Source organism: Strix uralensis, chromosome 22, assembly GCF_047716275.1.
Source record: "Strix uralensis isolate ZFMK-TIS-50842 chromosome 22, bStrUra1, whole genome shotgun sequence".
In the NCBI taxonomy this organism is placed as follows: Eukaryota; Metazoa; Chordata; class Aves; order Strigiformes; family Strigidae; genus Strix; species Strix uralensis.
In genome coordinates, this window is record NC_133993.1 from 5,013,930 (window position 1) to 5,033,306 (window position 19,377).

At 52.6% G+C, this 19,377-nt stretch overlaps 1 protein-coding gene and 1 pseudogene across 1 annotated transcript; both read left to right on the top strand.

The window, feature by feature from the left end:
* Window positions 1-4,146: 4,146 nt before the first annotated feature.
* LOC141953309 (feather keratin Cos1-1/Cos1-3/Cos2-1-like) lies at window positions 4,147-12,182 on the top strand (annotated as a pseudogene).
* LOC141953310 (feather keratin Cos1-2-like) lies at window positions 4,652-4,957 on the top strand. The gene has a single exon (XM_074891784.1). The coding sequence runs from the start codon at window positions 4,652-4,654 to the stop codon at window positions 4,955-4,957; it is 306 nt and encodes a 101-aa protein (XP_074747885.1).
* Window positions 12,183-19,377: the final 7,195 nt, after the last annotated feature.

Sequence of the window (19,377 nt, forward strand, 5' to 3'; positions counted from 1 at the left end):
GGGGAGCCCTTGGTGCATGTGCCCGGGAAGGGCAAAAGCTCTGGGACTCTGTCCCCTGGGCGAGGCATTTCTGAGGCAGAGCTGGCCGGCCGTTACAGACAGGCCCGAGGATGCCCCGTTAGGCAGCAGAGTCTGAGCCCGTCGGGAGGCAGCAAGAGAGCCTGGGGGAAAGCCCGCCCTGCCCTGCCTGCCTTGCCCAGCCCGTCTGCCTGTCCCTGGGCAGCGCTGCCCAAGCGCGGCTCTTTGGTGGCCTCGGGAGCACAGACCCGCAGCGGCCGTCAATGAGAAGAGGTGCTGAGGCCAGGCCTTGACTGCTGGGGGGGCCTGGTGGTGCCGGTGTTGGTGGCGGGGCCGGGCGGGCGGGGGAAGCGGCCCGGGGCCCAGGGACAGGCGGGGCCGGGCGGGTCCGGGCGGGGCGAGGCTGCCCCTGGCGGGCGGAGCGGCAGCGCCCCCTGGCGGGCCCGCCCGGGACTGTCCCCCCGCCCCCGCCGGCCCCGCCCGGCCCCGCCCGCGGCGGTTCGTGCCCGGCCGCAGCCCCGGCTCCTCTCCCCGTGTCTCCCAGCGCGCAGTAATACACCGCCGCGTCCCCGCGCCGGGGCCGGGCGAGCCACAGGGCGCTGGACCGGCGGTCTGCCGCCACCGACAGCCGCCCCGGCGGGGCCTGCAGCTCTTTGGAACCTTTCACAGCGAGCGCGAGGAATGTGGGGGCTCGGCCCGGGAGATGACGGTACCAGTGGATGACGTCCCCGGTCTGGATGTTGGGGTGGGAGCAGCTGATGGTGACGCCGGTGCCCTCGATGGTCTCTGCCGACGGCTCCTGCTGCACCTGGGCTCTGCCCGCAGCCACTGCCGAGGAGAAAAGAAGAATCCCTTTGCTTCAGCTGAACATGTCGTGCTGCGGGAGAGGGGAGACGGGGACACTTCACAGATGATGGGGGTGTGATCTGAGAACACAGGAGGGAGTGGCAGTTTCTCTGAGAGTGGTTGTTTGGGGACAAGAATGTATGAGGGATGTTTGGAAGGACAGTCCGAGTGAGGAAGAGGAGAAGGGAGTGAGGAAAAGAGATTGGCTGGGATGGATGGATGGATGGATGGATGGATGGATGGATGGATGCAGAAGTGGAGTAAGGCATAGAGAGGCAAGCTGGGAGGGAACGAGCTCATTGGGGGCAGAAGGGAGGACAGAGAAGGGAATAAGGTTCAAGAGGATCAGGAGGGTCACAGGCGAGCCCCGGCCCAGTCCCGCTCCCCGCAGCCCCTGGCCCCGTCCCAGCCGGCAGCCCCGCGCACCCAGGAGCACCGCGGCCAGCCCCGCCAGCCCTGCGCCCCGGCCCCGCCGCATCCCGCCGCTCCGCCGCCCGCGCCTCGCTGCCCCCCGCCAGCCCCGGCTCTCTGCTCCGGCCGCGGCGCCTCCTCTCCGCCGCCTCCGCTCCTCTCGGCCGCCGCCAGCTCCGCCCCGGGGCTGAGCCCTGCGCCGGCGCCGCTCGGGGGCTCGCCCGGGCTCAGAGTGCTCAGCGGCTCTGCACCGCCACCACTTGCGCTCCCGGCAATCCCACTCTCTCCCTCCTCCAGCAAGGGCTCCCCAGCAACAAGAAGCCTGCCCAGCGCCAGCTGCAGCCTGGGGCAGCAGCAGGGCCTTGGCCCAGCACATGCAGCAGCTTCCCAGAGCTGTCCCCGAGCTCAGCGCCTGCAAACAGCAGCCACTCACCTCCTGCCCATGGCACGGAGGAGGCTGAGAGCCTCCCTTCAGCTGCCCCTCTGCAGGCCGAGCACAATGCCTCCGAGCTGCTCTCTAGCAGAGGGGATGGGAGGCCAAGGGTGACCTGGGCGTGCAGGGTTCAGGGAGGGCAGGGGACAGGGGGAATCACACAGTCACAATGCAGCTGAGCAGGGACCTGCAGAGGTTGTTTGGACCAACCCCTGCTTGGAATAAATCCCATTAGATCAGTCTGCCCCAGGACGGAGATTGCAGAATTTCCCTGCGAAATCCATTCCAGTTCTAATTCTTTCTTTTTGCCTCTTGCTTATCTAGAAATCTCCCTCTTCCAGAAGCCTCGACTCATGACACAGAGCACCTCCACAGTCCAGTCCATCTTCTCTCTTTCCTTTGAACTCTTACTTCCTGGATCTGCTGGGAACAATTTGGCTGACAGAGATCAGTGTCTGCCTGTTGCCTGTGGTTGGGTGTCATCCCCAAACTTGCAGGAAGTTCTGACCTTTCAGTTGCTCATGGTGTGTTAATGAAACAATTGGTGTATTGATCCTACTGCTGATCCCTGACAAAGACCAACAGCAAGTGGCTGCTAGCTGAGATTTGCACCACTCATCAACAGCCATTGACCCTGGTAGTCCAGCCAATATTCCACCCACATTATCATCCTGTCACTGAACACATCTCTTACAAATTTCATCATAAATGAAATACGAGAGGAGCTATCAAGGTCTTGCTAAACTGTAGGTACACACCTCCCCTGCCCTTTCTTTGTCCACAGTGCCTGTTACCTTCTGAGACACCAGCAAGGTTTCCCTCAGCTACACGAGAGCCTCAGCTCAAAAGTGGCTCCACGGAGAGGGGAATCAGCCCTGGCTGAGCTCTCCCAGCAGAGCTCCCTGGCACTGATCTCCCCGAGGTCACTCAAGGGAAGGGGGAAGCCTTGGATGCACTGTGTCCAAGCTGGGCCTGAGCCCAGGCAGACAAATATTCAGGAGGGGAGATGGGCTTAGAACATTTACCCACTGTACACAGCCCATGTCAGAAAGAGAGTCTCTTCTGGACAGCCCTGTGGGACAGCAGCAGGCTTTGGGGGATGTGGTGTCAAACCTAATGCCCCTTCCCTTGTGGTCCTTGTGGGCTGAAGTCCAAGGCAGCCACGATGTCTTTGGCTTTTTGTGAGAGCCACAGGGTCTGTCACTTCCCCTCAGAGCACAGTGATATCAGGCTCTCTGTTCTGTTCATTCCTTATCTGTTTGCTCCAAGGTCTCAGGTCCTGCCTGATGCAGCACCAGACAGATGATCTACAAATGTACATTTTGATGTGTCCCAGCCCAGACACCACCGACACTGCACGGGAAGCAGATGCACTCAGGGATGGCCAGCACATGGTCAGCAGGATTCCTCAGCCTTTCTCCTTGCCCAGAAAGCAATCCCCGTCCTTCTGAACTCTCTAGAGCTGGGGAGAGCAGCCGTGTCCTGGCCTGGAGAGGCAGGGAGGGGGCACTGCCAGCCGTGCTGAGGCACTCCCACTGTTGTTACACTGAATTAAACTAAGGACCCAAGCTGGAGTGAAACCATCCTTGTAGTGGCCTGAAATCGGCAGCAGCAGAGCGTGAATTTGAAGGAACAAGAAAAGGAGGTCTCAGGATCCAGGGGCTGCACTTCAGAGCGTCTTCCCTGGACACATCTCTAGCAGGCTGGTGCCATCACCGTTCAGCTGCACTCAGGTTCCTTCTGACCCTGGCAACCTGCTGCTTTGTGGTGCTCATGGACAGAGCAGAGGAGAGTGTCCCTGCCATGAGCAGCACATTCCCTTGTGATGAAGGACACACAAGGTCACACATACACACATTTTGCACACCTGCATGGAATTATACACAAATCTTTGCTCCCATGTGCATCCATACAAACCTGTCTGCTTACAAGTAAAGACAAGGAAAGAACACTCATAGGAACACAATGGACCATGGACTCTGCTGAGGATCCCGGGGGACTGGGCAGTGTTAGGCAGGATGGGGTCAAACCCCAGCAGCACAACACCTACACCTGGGGAGGCAACAAGTGACCACTGAGGTGAGCTGAGGGGGGAGGCAGGGAAGGAGAAGGACTGTGGCAGAACCTCATGCACAGGAGCCCACATCATCCATCTGAGGATGGGTGCAACTTTTTCCTGAGAACAACACTTCAAACAACCCCACCAGAGTGACCCAGACTGACATCACTTGCCTGCTCTGGAAACATCCAACACCTGAGCTGAGTCTTCTGCCAGCACTGCTGCATTCCTGCCCTAGAAATCCTGGGGCCTTTCATCCCAGTGCTCAGAACAAGCCTTCACTGGGGAATGGGCATGGCACAAACCTGGAAATGAAAAGGAGCAGTGCAGGAAATGAAAGCACAGCCCATAGCATTAGCTGCGATGGTTTGCATTCAAGATGAGCTTGTCAGAAAATTGTTACCTCTGCAAAGGTTCCTCTGGTCCTGCGGCAGTGAAGGGCAGGTATAAAAGGCAGCCCAAGTCCCTGCTCTCTCAAGCACTTCTCTTGGCTCCTTCTGCTTGGGAACCAGGTGAGTCCGAATCCCCTTCTCCTCCTCTTCAAAAGGAGATCTCCACTTGACACACATCCCAGATGATATTGTTCTGTGATGTCCTGGGGTTTGGATTTTCTTGTCATGACAGAGAGAAGTGGGGACACGGTGTGCTTATAGAGGCTGGGGGGCTGAGTAGAGTTTAAGTTTATGCATAAGGAGAGATCTTTGTTTAGCCAGGCTGTTCTTTGTGGGGGAATGAAGACCTTGTGGCTCTTGTCAAAACTTTCATCTCCCCACTAAGTATAGGCCTTATCTCCTCTATGACAGGGTAACCAGGCAGCTCCTCACCCACCCTTGTGCTCTGCTTCCTCCCTGTTTCTACCCAGGTGCACCTCCACCCTCAGAGACATGTCCTGCTACGACCAGTGCCTGCCATGCCGGCCCTGCGGCCCGACCCCGCTGGCCAACAGCTGCAATGAGCCCTGTGTCAGGCAGTGCCAGAGTTCCACGGTTGCCATCCAGCCCTCCCCCGTGGTGGTGACCCTGCCCGGACCCATCCTCAGCTCCTTCCCACAGAACACCGTTGTGGGATCCTCCACCTCCGCTGCCGTTGGCAGCATCCTCAGCTGTGACGGAGTGCCCGTCAACTCTGGGGGCTTTGACCTCTCCTGCATTACCAGCCGCTACTGTGGCAGAAGGTGCCCCCCCTGCTAAAGGTGCTGGCAAATCCCCAGGGACATACCTTGAGGAACTCAGAACATGGTGCTGGGTAGAGGATTAATATTTTGGAGGTTGCTTTTGGGATAGCGGAATGGTTTTGCCTTTCTTTTCTTTTTCTTTGTTTACTACCTCTCCCCTCATGCACCCCAGCACCAGCTGTGTAACGTCCATCTATCTCCTCTCCCTCCGTGGGACAGGCAGACAGACATCATGCAGGAACTTCTCTATGGCCAAGGACTGCAGATTCTCAGCTGCCCCCAGGGCTTGCTGCACTGCTGACCTCCACTTGGAGTGAATTTGTTTCCCTCTTTTGACTCATTAAAGTTCTGCTGCATTCAAGCCTGGCCTCCATGTGGTCTTTCCCTCTGTGGACACGCCCCAAGCTGCCAAAGGAGAAGGGTGTTGCTCTGGGTGGAAGGGGGTGAGGGCACAAGGAGACCTTGCCTTGTTGTGTCTCTGTGCACAAATGCCCAGAAAGGCAGGAGGCTCTGAGGGCTCAGCAGCCCCATCAGCTCCTGAGCAAGAGCGTTCCTCTTGCTATGGCTGGAGCTGCACTGCCTTGGCAGGGGGTTGGCTTTGGGCTCTGAAAGGTGATTTGCTTTGCAGAATGGCAAGAGTGGTAAAGAAGGGAAGAGCCCTTGGGATGGCCCAGAGCTGCTACTCCACCTTCCTCTGCCCTCCACCACTCAATCTATGGGCCATGGCCAGCACACATGGATGGGACTAGCAGGGAAAAGTCACCCATGCTGGTGAATATCTTGAGGCTGGCTCATGAAACACAGCTCAGAACACCTGAAGACCAAAAGCTCTCTAGCAGCGTTTCACTTGCATGTCTGAAATTTTTTTCCCTAGTCATGCTGCTAATGACGAACATCATCATCCATATAGACCTCCTATGCTACCACACTGAATCTTGTAACAAGGAGAAGGTCCTTGGCAATGATGATACTCTCTGAAATTTTCCTTCTGGATGAGGGAGGGATGGCATTGTTTCTGACAGATGAGTAAGACCCTTGGCCAAAGCACTGCCAAAGTGCTGCTGCTGACTCCTGGCATGACCCCTGGTTTGCCAACCCAACTAAAGAGCTCTTGCAAAGGTAGGAAAAGGGCACAGGATCCATGCAGGCTTTACACTTCAAATTAAGTGTATTTGTGCCAGAGGTTGGGTTTTATTTATGGTGACTTAAACCATTGACTGACAGAGTAGGAGCTGTTCTTTTTATCACACTTATTCCTGTGCTGTGCACCTTGATTTACACCCTATGAAACAAGGATGTGAAAGCTGCTGGTATTGTTCACTGCCAACGCTGGCCAGTTTCTAGTGTTAGACAGGTGAAATGATGATGAGATCTGTTTCCATTTGAAGAAAATGTTCTAAAAGCCTGACTGACCAAAATGGGGTAATCCATGTGTGGATGAGACACACACAGTGTCCTGTACTCTAGAAAGGAGGCAACAAATTATACTGTGCTGTGGGAGTGACTGACAACTGGCGTGGGTTGCCCAGGGAAGTCACAGGCCTTCCCATATCCAAAACTACCTGGAGACAGTCCTGGGCAACTGGCTCTAGGTGGCCATGTTTGAGCAGGGGGCTTGGACCAGATGACATCCAGAGGTCCCTTCCAACCTCAACTGTTCTGTCATTCTCTCATTCTGGGAGAGCAGCTGATGTAGAGCAGCTCAGGTTTTCCAGCACTTGAAGGGATGTAAGGTCACTGCCATAATCCTGCTTTCCTTTCTTGTCTTAGCACTAATAATGGGCATTTTAAGGAATGCTTGGAAGAGGCTGAGTACCTCTCTTACTGGAACCAGACACTCTCATTTCTGTTGCCCCAGCCTCAGTGTCTGCAGTCTGTAGAGAGTCTGGCTTGTCCCAGGGGACACCACGCTCTGCTGCTGTGTGAATACACCACTGAGGCACCGTTTCCTTTACAGAGCAGGGGCCTGATCCCCAGCCCTACATCTCCCTTCAGGAGACCACTGAGCACAGCTGGGAGCATCTAAGGCTGTAAGAGTTGTCTCACTTGCAATGTGGGGATTCTTTGTGGCTGCAGCAATATGGTTCTCCAGTTTTTACGTTATCCCTGACACACAGACTTGGGACACAGAGAAGCTGAATGCCTGGAAAGGCCATGGCAGCTTCATCTCCCACTTTTCTAGTGAGGAAACACCAGAATGAAGCCCAGTCAAACCCTTGTTCTTATTAAAACTGATGGGAATGGCCAGGAACTGATTCATTACCTTAAGTCTAGGGCCTGAAGGACTTGCCTAGGACTTGTCATCGCAAGAGGCTGAGAGCTGGCATTGAACTTCCTGCTTGTCAGTGCTGTGTGTGCATGTTCATGCTCACATACATGTTCTTCTGGCTGTGCTCACGTGTCCATTTGCACATACGTGTGTCTGTGTGTGCCTGGGGCAATGCACAGACAAGCAGGAGTGTGCATAAATATTGGCTGCGGGTGTGTTTGTGCACGTCTGTTGATGAGGGCATATGTGTTTTATCACATGCACGTGTCTTCATGTAGCTGAGCATGGACGGATGTGACATTGGTCTGCAGATATGTAAGTGTGTGGGCACAGATATGTGTTGGTATGTGCTTTTTTGCCTGCGTGTTGCTGTACATCAGCGTACAGGTAAATTTGTTTGCACACCCCTGGGTTCAGGAGGATGCATATATGTAAGCATGTGTGTTGAATATCTGTGTGTACATGTTGGTTCGTGGGGTGGCTGTGCCTGTGTCTGCTCATGGACTCCTTTGGAAACCTGTGTGCACACACCTCTTTACAAGAGCACAGATATGACACATGTCTGTGTGTCTGCATGCCTGTGTGTGTGCGTACCTTGGTGTGGGTATAGGTGTGCATGTGTGTGCACCCATGAGGGTATGTCAAAGCTGTTGTTAAAATCCAGGTACAGCCAAGCCAGTGCCTCTCCCCTGCCCTACAGTCCCAGTCACCTCCTCACAGAAAGCAATGAGGTTGCTCAGGCATGATTTGGCCTCAGTCAATTCATGTGAGCTGCTTCCAAGCCCGTCTTGAGCCTTTCATGAGTTTAGGAACAGCTTCTGAGAGTATTTCCTGCATGTCTGTACCGGGTCTGGCTGAGCCAGAATTGGTTTTCCCCTGTAGCAGCCCTCATGGTGCTGTGTTTTATGTTGGGAGCTGGCAGGGTGTCGATAGCACACTGGTGTTGTGGCTACTGCTGAGTGGTGCTTACACAGCACCAAGGCTCTTTCTGACATTTCCCCCCCCCACAGTGGGACGGGGTGGGCAAGATCTTGGGAGGGGACACAACCAGGACAGCTGACCCGAACTGACCAAAGGGATATTCCAGACCATATGACGTCTGCTCAGTATAAAGCTGGGAGAAAGGAGGAAGGGGGGGGGTCACCCTTGGTCCTCCGAGGCAACCACTACGCGTATTGGAGCCCTGCTTCCTGAGAAGGCCCGACATCGCCTGTTCATGGGAAGTAGAGAATAAATCTGTTTTCTTTTTTTTGCTTCCGCGTGCAGAACTTTGCTTTGCTTATATTAAAACTGCTTTTGTTTTACCCACAAGGGTTGTTTTGTTTTCTTATCTTATTTTCTTTCCCTTCTTTGCCCTGTTGAGAAAAAAAGGGGAAAGGGGGGGAAGTGATAGAGCGACTTGGTGGTTACCTGGCATTTAGCCAAGGTCAAACCACCACAATGTCCTTTTCAGGGACTGAGTAGAGACTCCCTGAACACATTTGGATACACCCCAAATGATCCCATGAACTTGTGTATGGCCAGATGAGAGTAAGAGCTCCTTAGTTCTTTCTTCTTCTACTGTGGGTGCTGCTTCATTCCCTGAGAGTCTGTGGGAAGGTTCAGGGACATGGTGGGCCTGCGGAGAAGCCATATCAATAAAAACTGAAGGTAAACAGGCATCGAGTACATTAGCCTTTTCCTTGTTATTTGTCCAAGTCCTCTTCCTCACTGACCAATGAGCCCTCACCTATTCAGCCTTCCTTTTGCTGCCAATAGGCTCAGAGATATCTTGCCTGATTCCCTTCACCTCCTTTGTAAGTGTCTACTACAGTCGTTTTGGCTTTTCTTGACTCACCTCTTTGCACATTGCAGGGACCATCCTTGTGCTCTGAGGAGGTGTCTTGAAGGTCAGTCCCCTCTCCTGGGACTCTCTGGGCTCCAGGGCAGTTTCCCATGGCAGCATACCAAGCAGGCAAGTCCCTGATGAGAATAAGCCGTGCTCTTCTGAAGTCAGGGGCAGTAATCCTCCTGTTTGTCTTGGTCAGTCCTCTGAGGATCCTGAGCTCCACAGTCTCCTGGTCACTGCAGGCAAGGCTGCCCATGAACTTTACATCATCCAACAGTTCTTCCTCTTTTGTGACTAGCAAGTCTAAGAGATCCTCTCCCTTAATCCATTCATGGATTGCCTGCATCAAAAATTTGTATTCCATACACACCAGATATGTCCTGTTTTGCTTGTGCCCAGACATTTTCCTCCTGCAGTAGGTACTGAGGTGGTACCAGATGAGCACCAGGCCCTGTGACTGTGAGGCTTTCACCAACTGCCTGACAAAGGTGTCATCTGCCTCCTCTTCTTGAGCAGGAAATGCATAGCCGCCACCTAAGTACACCACCACCTGTGTCACAGGGGAAGTGTGAGAGCCTCCCCTGGCATGCTGTTCCCCCGTGCATGCCTCTTCTACCCTTGTGACATCCCTGCTCTTCAGTCTGTGGGAGACCTCTCCCTCCATACCGACTTTAAATACTTCCTTCACAGTTTAGCAGCAATTTGGAAAGACACTCTTGCCTCACCTTGCCGGGCACATTCCACCATTGACCAGTAGTCTTCACTCTTCCAAGAAGGTCGTGTGGGGATAGAAGTCAGAGCTGTGCAGTGTTGCTGCAGCCTCCTGCTGCCATGCATGCTGCCCAAATGAGCTCTTCCACATGAGGGAGAGGGAGTCTCTTTTGACTTCTGTGCCATGCTTTGGATCTCACTCTTAGTAAATATGCATCACACTCTTAGAAAATATAGGTAATTAAGGGAGTTGTGAGTGAAATGGAACAAGATCCCCTCAGGGGATATGTCCTTCCAGCCCTGTGGGACCAACGCAGATTCCAGCACATCCTTGTATAGAGGCTCTTTCAGCCCAGACTCACTCACCAGCATAATTCATAGACTCACAGAATCAAAGAAGAGTTTGTGTTGGAAGGGACCTTGAAAGACCATCTAGTCCAAACCTCCTGACATGGGTAGGGACATCTCTCACTAGGTCAAGTTGCTCAGAGCCCCATCTAACCTGACCTTGGACACTTCCAATTATGGAGCTTCCTCAACTTCTTGGGTAAATCTCTGCCAGTGTCTCAAAACCCTCATAGGAAATATTTTCTTCCTTATGACCAATCTATATCTACCTTCTTTCAGTTTAAAGCCATTGCCTCTTTATTACTACAGGCCCTTTGAAAACATCTTTCTCTGTCTTTCTTATAAGCTTCCCTTTAAGAATTGAAAGACCTCAAGAAGGTCTCTCTAGACCTGTCTCCTCTCCAGGCTGAACAATCCCACCTCACTCAGCCTTTCCTCATAGGAGAGGTGTTCCATCCCTCTCACCATCTTCGTGGCCTCCTCTTTCCCTCAGTCAGTGAAGAGACATCAGCTCACACATGGGACTTATCCCACCTCAAAGCAGATGTACACTGCAAATGGAATGAACCCTCTTTCTGGAGACACTGATCCTGCCCTTGACCCATGGTCACCTCTGAACTTCCCAGCTAGCATTAGCTCACAGCAGGGCTGACCTACCTGGTCACGTCTCCATGGCTTGTTTCATCATGCGATCAGGAATGAACCCACAGGCTCTCCTACCAGCACCTAGAAGCACCTCCATCCCATGCCTAAAGCCCACATCCATGTCCACAGAACTCAGGGACAGACAGAGAGCAGGGAAAAGGATTTTGTGGGGTGAATGGGCTCAAGCTGGACACAATTCTCTCATCAATTGCATCTCCCGCTCTCACCAAGGACACACCTGTCTTCCCTCAGCCACACGGAACCCTTGGAAACAGGGCTGGGAGAATATGACTCTCTGAAGTCCAACACTTGAGTGGACAGTATATATGACTCTCTCTTTGGGAGTCTTGAGTCTTCTCAATAAACTCTGAATTACTAGAGGTCTAGCTTTGTGTGTGTGTGTGTGTGTGTGTGTGTGTGTGCATGTTTGTATGTCATGCTCCGGAAATGCTTGGGCCTCTCATCCTGTGATGCAAAAGATGCCTTCACTGGGGAATGTACCTGACATCAAGCAGGAAATGAAAAGACAGCAATTCCGGAAGCCAAAACACAGCCCATAGCATTAGGCGGGATATTTTGCATTCAGGATGAGCTTGTCAGATAATAACCACCTCTACAAGGGATGCCTCTGTCAGCCTGGGGCAGTAAAGGTCCAGGATAAAAGCCAGCCCAGCTCCTCACTCTCTCAGCCACTTCTCTTGTGTCCGTCTCCTTGAGAACCAGGTGAGTCCGAGGCCCCTTCTCCTTCTCTGCTTTCTCGCAAAGGAAGTCTCACTTCAGTGAACCTGTCAGCTGAGACTGGCTTTGTTCTATACCAGATCTTGGGGCTGCTTGTCATGTGAGAGGGGAGTGGGGAGAGTTAATCTTGGAGGGAAGATGGAACAGTAGTGACGATGCTTCTGTACTCAGGGGTAGACAGTAGCCACATAGGAGCTGGTGCTTCTTTTTGATCCGTCTCAGGATGAGTCCAAGAAACCCTCATTCATCTCTTCATAGACTCCAGATTTAGGCACTGCATGTTCTGTAGCTGCCTCATGGTGCATTGACAAGCTGCTCCTCACACGTCCCCATGTTTTTCTTCCTCCCTGCCCTCTCTCCCAGGTGTTCCTCGGGCCTCAAGACATGTCCTGCTGTGACCAGTGCCAGCCCTGCGAGCCCTGCTGCCGGCCCTGTGGCCCCACCCCACTGGCCAACAGCTGCAATGAGCCCTGTGTCAGGCAGTGCCAGAACTCCACCATCGTTATCCAGCCCTCCCCCGTGGTGGTGACCCTGCCCGGACCCATCCTCAGCTCCTTCCCACAGAACACCGTTGTGGGCTCCTCCACCTCCGCTGCCGTTGGCAGCATCCTCAGCTGTGACGGAGTGCCCATCAACTCTGGGGGTTTTGACCTCTCCTGCATTACCAGCCGCTACTGTGGCAGAAGGTGCCCCCCCTGCTAAAGCCACCAGTGACAGCCCGGACAAGGACCACCAGGAACCCAGAAGCTCATGTTGGACTGAGGACAGAGCTCCTGGCCAGTGATTTCAGAGAGGCTGAGCATCCTCCCAAGAGAGGGCAGCGGGGTCTCTCTGAAAACATGGCCAAAGTCTAACTCCCCTGTCTTCTACTCCCTCCCATGACTTTCTTCTCTTCTCTTCTTCTGGGCTGTAAGACTCCAAAGCCAAGCTGGGGGATCTGCTGGCCCCTCTTCCTTCATGATGATGGATCCCTTCTGGGATCTCCACCACGGCCAATGGGCACAGACATTTGGCAGCTGTTGGTGCTCTCTCTGCTCTGGCTGCCTCCTCTCAAAATGAACTCTTTTCCCTCTTCAGAGTCATTAAAGCTTTCTGCATCCCAGCCTCTGCCTCCACATAATTCTTTTATTGGTGGACATTGTATCGAGTTGCTGAGGAAAAAAGGCATTTTATTGATTGGTGGGTGATCGGGTCGGGGACCAAGCAGATGTTTCAGCATTTGGAGAGGAAGGGGAGGATGGGACACATGGCAGTCGGCCCTCTCAGGCACTGTTTCTTGAAGCTGAGGAAGACATCCCTGGCTCCTCCACAGCCAGTGGCCATAGGGCTCTGCCTTCTGGCATCTCTGCTCAGACACAGGCCCTTGGCCTCAGAGCATGGCCTGCAGAAATGGAACCTGACCTCTGCTATCCCCTAGAGAGGAGTCCAATGCTCCTGGAGGCTCTGAGAGGTTAGTAGCTCAGAAGTTTGTGCAAAAGGGAGTTTTTCTTGCTTTAGTACTAGGAAAAGAAACTCAGTCAAAAGATACCAGCAAAGGATGCAGAAAAATCTTTTAAAACAGCCCCAGAACTTCTCCTCCTCATCTTCCCACCTCTCCCGAGAATGAGGGGTGTGACCTGCACTCAAGGGCAAAGATAGCAATGACATGTCACCTCTACAGCGTCCATCCCCCAAAGAGATCACCCCACAGCCCAGCAGTTACACAGTTCAAAGGGCTAAGATGACCCTAAGGTTGATGTTGAATTCAGCCTGTCCAGCCCTCACACCACAGCCCTCCTGTCAGTCACACACCCCCATCTCCCACCAGACAGGGCACCCCAAGGACAGCAGCCAGTGCCCAAGCCCCCATGATCCATCTGTGCTGCCTGAGCTTCCCCCAGGCATGAGGCAGCTGTCCCCAAGGCCGGGTCTTCTCCTGGCAGACCCATGAGGTAGGGCATGAGAAGGGCTCCAAGGGCTGGCAGAGTGCACTGGGGAGAGCACGTCCTCTGGATCCCAGCACATGGTGATGCAGCAACAGGAGAATCTACAAGGTGGTTCAGACTATTATCCACTATTGTAATAATCATGCAATTCCAGGAAGGAGCGTTGCCCCACAACATCCTCTTTATATTTTCCATTGTACTTTGAACTCTGACCTCTGAGGGATACATCCCAGAGCAGGTACTCTAAGAGAGACAGGCCTGCAGGAAAACCTGAGGAAGCAATGCGCAGCAGGGAATTACAGAAAGGAAAGCGCAGCAGCAAGGAAACATTGAACAAACAGCCACAACCTCCTGCACTGCCTGCCCCCTCACCATATCTAATGGGCAGAAAAAACATGTGAACCATGGTGAGAACAAGAGGACCTGAGACTCTGTCACCACCTTCTCCTTAATCTCAAACCACTGACACTCTCCCCTCCTGGAAGAAAATTTTGACCTGCAGATCCCTGCAGGCCCAGGGGAAGCAGAGCTGCCAGGGGAGAGCTGAGGGCCCCTTCCCCCAAGCTCAGCCTTGCACACACACATCCCTTCCCTCCCCTTGGCTTCTTGCACAGCCAAGGAACCTCCTTGCACCAGGGTGTCTTGCACAGCACAGAGGTACAAGGCACTGTCAGAGACCTCAACTTCCTCCAGCTGCAGGACGCTGTATTTCCCTGTGGTGTTCAGCAGCGTGGTGAGACGGGTGCTCTGCCTTGGGCCAGCTGCTGCCTGATATGAGAGCAGCTGGGGAGCTTGGCCTTTCCTCTGCTGGTACCAGGAGAATCCATAAAGGTTAGAGACCTGGTATGTGCAGGTGATCTGGAAGGTGCCTCTCTCCTCTGCACTGACTTGTCCTTCTTGCTGGGTGACTGTGGTCTGCCCCATGGTGCCTGGAAGAAAGGGAAGGTCAATAGCTCTGCTGGGAAGCCTTGTATAAGCATATGAGAAATGGATGTAAAACCCTGGAGGAGAAAGCTTCCTGTCCCTTGCCCTACAGTAACATCATGAGGCCTGGGCACTGCAAGGTGGAGACTAGTTTTGGACAGGAGCTCCAAGATCTCAGACCAGAATGGACCCTGAGGAGAGCTGTGCTGTGTTTCTGTTTCTTCTTCTACTGTCCAGTGGTGAAGGAACAGACTGTCATGTTTGTCTTTTGTGTGCTGGTACCAGTACCCCTCCGTAATGTTGAGGGGCCCTTGGAACTGCATTAAAAAGTTTCCTCCTGCTTCCCTATCCCTGTTATCTCTGAGGGGTCCTTGGTCCCTGAGTAAACACACAGCTGAGACCAGTGTTTGAAAGATGAGCTCTGGATATATTCACAACCAGGAGGAAAGTGGAGGCCATGGCAGGGATGTGCCAGGCAGGAGGCAGACTTGAGGGCCCTAGGATCCTCAGGGGTCAGTGGGATGAGTGCTTTAAAGTCCCTGTAGCAGCACTGATAGGATCTGCTAACTTGCTTTGGAAATCGAGAAACATTGGACCCCAGAGACAGCTGAGATCTCCTATGGTGACAGCAGGTGGATCTTGAAGAGAGCGGTAGAGAGGAATGGATCAAAGGGGAGAGAGAAGATGGAGAGGGGGCCTGAGGTATCTCTCCTCTCTCCTTTTCAAAAGTAAGAGCATTTTGAGAGAACCAGTGAAAACCACAGATTTCAGCTGACATTTTCCCAGTGTTCTCCTGTTATTCAGGACTCCTTCCCCATATGGACCCGATAAGGCTGCTGAGGGTTTCCTGAGGAGAAGAAGAACTATGTGTTTCTAGAAAGCCAGGACTTACCCAGCAGTTGCCCCAGGATGGCTGTGAGGATGAGATATCTGAGTTGCATATCGAGACCAACCTGCCCATTTGTTCAGTGAAAGAGAGTCAGAAAAGCACCTCCCAGCCCCAAGATAACAGAGCTGCCGGAAATTACTCTGTTGTGGGAACAAAGGAAGAAGCAGGGGAGGGAAACAATCTGTTCTTCCTATGCCTTAAATGCTCCTTCTGGGTTTCTCCCTCCTCTGTGGGTCCCTCAGCCAAGGGCATTCTCAGCATCTCCACAGTGAGGGGCCCTGGGGGCTCTGGGGGTCTCAGTTGTGGGAAGAGGCTGTTCCCGGTCAGCTGACAGTGGAGTCCTCACCTCCCCAGCTAGAATCACCTGCTCTTCTGCACAGCCACTGCTGGGCCATCTGGGAGGTCAGGGGTTTCACATCTTCCCCTGATGTCCTCAGCTCTCTGGGGACACTGCTATTTCCTCTGGGAAGAGACGTCTCTTCTGTTTCTCTCACGTCTCCCATTTCTTTGCTCTGCAACACCTCTCGCCCACAACCTCAGAAATAGCAGGTGAGCCCTGCTGTGCAGCAGCCCAGGGTCTCTGGTTGTGTCCTGCTCCGGTGGTGTAAACTACAGTCTAAGAGAGGAACCTGTCTCCAGCAAGGCTGCTGGATGCCACAAACCCAGAGGCAAGAAGGACAACTTAATCCATAGGGAAAAGGCCTGAGGTGTCAGGAGGAAACAGGATGAGGGATCAGTGAATCACCCCCCACCGCCACACACACAAGCTGCACATGGGGCACCCACTGGAGCGCTGCACTGTGAGGGGTGGGGATGGGGCAGCCCTTCACCCCAGAGCTGAAAGGGCACACAAAGTGGTGGGGGGAGGGGCAGGTGGAGACCACTACCGCCACCTGCTTTCCAGATCAACTCCAGAGTCGTCCCATGGACCAGTCACAACAAAGATAACATCCTGGTCATTTTCCTTAAGTCTTATATGGGCTTTCCAACAGAAAACCTCCACAATGAGGCGAATAATGATCCAGGTAACACTAATGGTAATAACAGGAATATTCTTATGGAAGTGCTGAACCTCCTCATGCTGTAAAAGGAGGTTTCTAGAGAAGTGGTGGGTTCTAAGGACAACACAGTCTTTCCCAGGTGAAAGAACAGGCTGAAGCTTACCCTGTGAGCCAAAACAGCTTGCTAACAGATTTTTTCATCTTGCTTTTTCATCTTGCTGAACATCCTTTTTTCTGAGAATAAAGTAGGTCAATGTCAATGTAACTTCTGGAGTGTGCAGATACAGCTGAAGGTTGGTGCTGTCGTGAAGAAGAAAGGGGTTTGAAGAGAAGACAGTAATAAATAAGACAGTCAGGGCCTATTCTTAAAGATAACAGGAACACGGACAGGGCAAATTAAAACACACCAGCTCAAGACACAACACAGCTGCACAGCACCTCCTAAACAGGCCTTTGTGAGCATGTGTGAGCACTGAGGTCAACCAGCAGACATGGTGAGGAAGACTACCAACGACCACCAGGGACCCCTCGAGACCACCACCCAGCAAGAAAATTGGGATGCAGATATTATAATTAGTTGCGGGAAATACAATGCATATGTAGCTCACTTCTCAGAAAAAATATGAGTATGTATGATCACACTGTATATTAGCTGCCACTTATAGATCTTGGACACACTCACTTTTTGTGAAGCTATTGGCGTGTGTGCCCAGCACTGCAACAAAGAATGCCTGCTTTCTAAAACTCCAAAAGGAGTCTTAGAGAGTTCCTCTGCTGGCTTTTACAGTAACAACCCTACAACAAGCTCCGGAGGTGGATCTGCCTCCCTAGGCTTCGTAGCAGACATAAGACATGTTCAGGAAGATGAGGATTTCTGTATTTCTACTGAGAGGAGAAACACAGCCATAGTCCTCAACCTGCAACCATCCTCATTGGGAGTCTCTCCATTCTTGATGCTTGTGTCTCCTCTCTCAACATCCCTAATACTCTCTTTGTTTGACTTTCTGCACCTGGCTCCATCGTAGTGTCTGCCCCTACACCTCCCTTCAGCACACCTCCAGGATGCAGCTCTCTGACACCTGAAGAATGACACTCCAAGCCCTGCAGATCCCGACTGTCCCTTTTGAATTCTCCAGGCAGTATCAGCTTTCTCCTCTATCCAAACTAAAGTACCTCAGGAACCAGTGTATCTCCCTGCCTGCCTGTAGTGGCCCACCGTAACCAGAAGATGATTGTTCCTGGAGGAGTTAGGGATCCGCATGGCAGCTGACCTGAGCAGGCACGGACGCGTGCTGTGCTGTGCTCTATATATCACTTGGCACTCGGCAATGATGCCACAAACACGTCCTTGTCTTTAGGAGTGAATGAAACACCGTGTTTTCATATGAACGTTATTTTGCTCAGCAGTAGAAATGATGAACAGACTTGCCTATTTGTAAGAAAATCCCATGACAACTCCAGAGACAACAATGTCAGTGAATCTCAGAATGGGCGGGATTTGCAGCACGTGACAAACCCCAACTCAAGGTCCTTTTCATGATCCATATTTGGGATTTGCCAGAATCTGAAGGGACATAACATTACCTGTGCCATCCCCCTTTTCCTTCTTGTCTTATCTCAGTTAATGGTATTTTAACCAACACCTTATGGAGCTGCAGTGCCATTCTTACTGGGATCCATCTACACCCATGCTCCAACTACATGGGTAAAACCAAAACACATTCCTAATTTCCACTATAAATTTCCCCTGTTCCAGACTGTGTCCATTGCCTTTCTTTCCATCACTATGCTTAATAAGAGTTTTGCTCCCTCTGACTTCCTCCAATCATCCTCCAGGTTTGGCTCCTCTCTCCATCCTCCAGTCAAGTGTTAGAAGGTTAGAAACCTCTCCCTTTAGCATCTCATTTGAAGGCTGAAACAGAGCATTTCTCTCAGCTTCTCCTCATGTCTCACGTTACGGAATCACAGAATTGTTAAATTTTGAAGGGACATGTGAAGGTCACCTGCTCCAATCCCCTGCTCAGGAAGGCTCACCTAGAGCTGGTTGTCAGGACCATGTCCAGATGGCTTTTGAATGCCTCCAAGGATGGAGACCCCACAAACTCTCTGGGCATCCTGTGCCAATGCTTCCTCATCCTGACAGTCAAACATTGTTCCCTGGTGTTCAGAGAGAGCCTCCTGTGTTTCACTTTGTGCCCAATGCCTCTTGTCCTGTCACAGGGCACCACGCAGAAGAGCCTGGCTCTGCCTTCTTCACACCCTCCCTTCCGATATTTGTACACAGTGATGAGAACTCCTCTGAGACTTCTCTTCTCTGTGCTGAACAGTCCCAGCTCTTTCAGCTGGGATCTCCATGTGAGACATGCTCCAGCCTATGCATCACCTAAGTAGCCCATGGCTTGACTGTCTCCAGTATGGCTGTGACATACAGTTCTCTGTGAAAACACACATGCTTACACCCTCTGCTGTCACTCAACACTCACATTTGTTCATCCCCCAAATACCAGCACTGTCCCTCAGCCCATCTAACAGCCCTGCCTGGAGCCTGGGCCCTCTCACCCAGCACCTGCGTCTCCTCCTTCTCTCTGGCTAGGCCAGCCTGATGTTCACTAGCAAAAAGATCTGTGAAATCTCCCACTCTTCTCACCATCATCCCCACACTCTTGGATCCCTATAACATTACCATGGCTTGGTAATATCAGCCTGTCTAGCAGCCATGAGTGGGCCCTGGGCTCCCTTACCCACCTCTGTCTCAGACTTCAGATACAGCTTTTCTGCCCACTCCCTGAAATATGCTGCCAATTCCACATACACACCCATGACCATCGGGTTCATTTCACAAAGAAGAATGAGAAACACACTGAGGTCCCTCCAGTCACTGGTTCTCAGACCTGCCACACATACACATGCAATGTGGTCCCTGCAGTTGCTGACAGCAAGATGTATGACCCCTCTGCCATGTTCTTCCTTCTCCAGTTGCTGGCACCCAGACCTTGCTTACACTCCAGTCCCTCCAGCTGCTGGTGCAGAGGGTGATAGGCTCTATGACCTGTGACCCTTCTCCAGTTGCTGGCACGTAGATTTTACAGCACACAGCTCCAGGGATTCAACTGCTGACACCCAGGCCTACAATCCCTATGGCATGGGTTGGCTGTCCA

Coding starts and splice junctions, on each gene's coding strand:
- LOC141953310 (XM_074891784.1), top strand. CDS start 4,652: ATGTCCTGCTACGACCAGTGCCTGCCATGCCGGCCCTGCGGCCCGACC.